The 1,269-nt window shown below is 36.5% G+C and overlaps 1 protein-coding gene across 1 annotated transcript in view; it reads right to left on the minus strand.

Moving 5' to 3' along the window:
- Nucleotides 1–718: 718 nt before the first annotated feature.
- Nucleotides 719–1,269, minus strand: part of LOC119592262 — a 71,284-nt gene continuing 70,733 nt past the window's right edge. The window contains 1 exon segment of the mRNA XM_037941090.1: nucleotides 719–892. Within this exon segment, the coding sequence (XP_037797018.1) occupies nucleotides 719–892 (174 nt within the window).

The following is a 1,269-nucleotide window of genomic DNA, read 5'->3' on the forward strand; positions in this document are numbered from 1 at the left end:
AGTGAATATAGTTTATTAAATTGGTGAGACCAAGGACATGTAAGTCGTTTTTCTTCTTGTTTTAAAAAGTCAAAATTGGTCCCATATTCAGGTGGACGCTCTGGATATGTTATTGGATATGCGTACTAAGCCGCGGGATGGCAGGTCCCAACTCTAACTTCAGAATGCTGAGGTACTCACGGCTGAGTCGACTGAGAAGGGCGACCGTGCGCAAATCTAAGACCTTACTACTGGAATGCCAGCGCTCTGCCACTGAACTATGCCACATCCTCCTTAACAATTATTTGTGCATAGGTCCGGTAAAAGGCAAAATTTAATTATATTTTTATTAAAAATAAAAATAAATCATATCACATTTCAGAAACAGTGACTATACAGACAGAAAGATAGAGACAAGAATACAAAGATAATGTAAAATATACATGACCTATCATGTGCACATATGAAGACTTACATGATGCATCAGCGCACACTCAAAAGTCAAAATCAAAAGCATTAAACTACTGCAATCAAAGATACACTATCTAAATGTGCAAAGGATTATTTTTTAGATTTTATTTGGGATAACAGAATACAAATGTACAATATACTTGATAATTATACCCTATGAGTGCACTATACATAACTCCGTGGATAGATATAACTAATACAAGTTGTGCTTGCATAGATGATTTTTTCTGGAAGGAAACATTTACAATGATTGACAGCGAGCCGCTGGCTAGCAGTGCTTGTAACACAGTCGATATTCACTGCTGTCGTGGTACTTACTGTTTGTGTATATCTTAATTACTACGCAGCCCAGAGATATAGAACGAAGGTTAACAGATCTGGCATTTGACGGCACTGCTGCGATTGCTAACTTTATGCTAATTTTCACTGGAAAAATATTAATCTAAACAAATTTGTGTAAGAACAGTCACAAACTTTGCTGACAGCCATGATAAAACGAATATCAACGAATGAATATTTGAGGAGAGGAAATAAATGTTCCCTCCAACAGTGTTCTAACACTATTTCAACAATATGATTTTCGTTTGGGAAAGATTTAGCTCTCCACCACTGCGAGTTATCATGTCATTGCTGTCGTACATCCTGAGTGATGTGACAAAAACAAAAGACGCTGGATAGTAAGCATTTACATTCCCCTGATGTATGTCCTTTCAATACAATGACTTGTTTACAAATCACATTTTAACAGAAAACAATATGTACTCTCAAAAGAAATGAGCTAACGATAAATATCTGTTCGTGCATAACCGGCGATCTGGT

Source organism: Penaeus monodon, chromosome 30 (genome assembly GCF_015228065.2).
Source record: "Penaeus monodon isolate SGIC_2016 chromosome 30, NSTDA_Pmon_1, whole genome shotgun sequence".
In the NCBI taxonomy this organism is placed as follows: Eukaryota; Metazoa; Arthropoda; class Malacostraca; order Decapoda; family Penaeidae; genus Penaeus; species Penaeus monodon.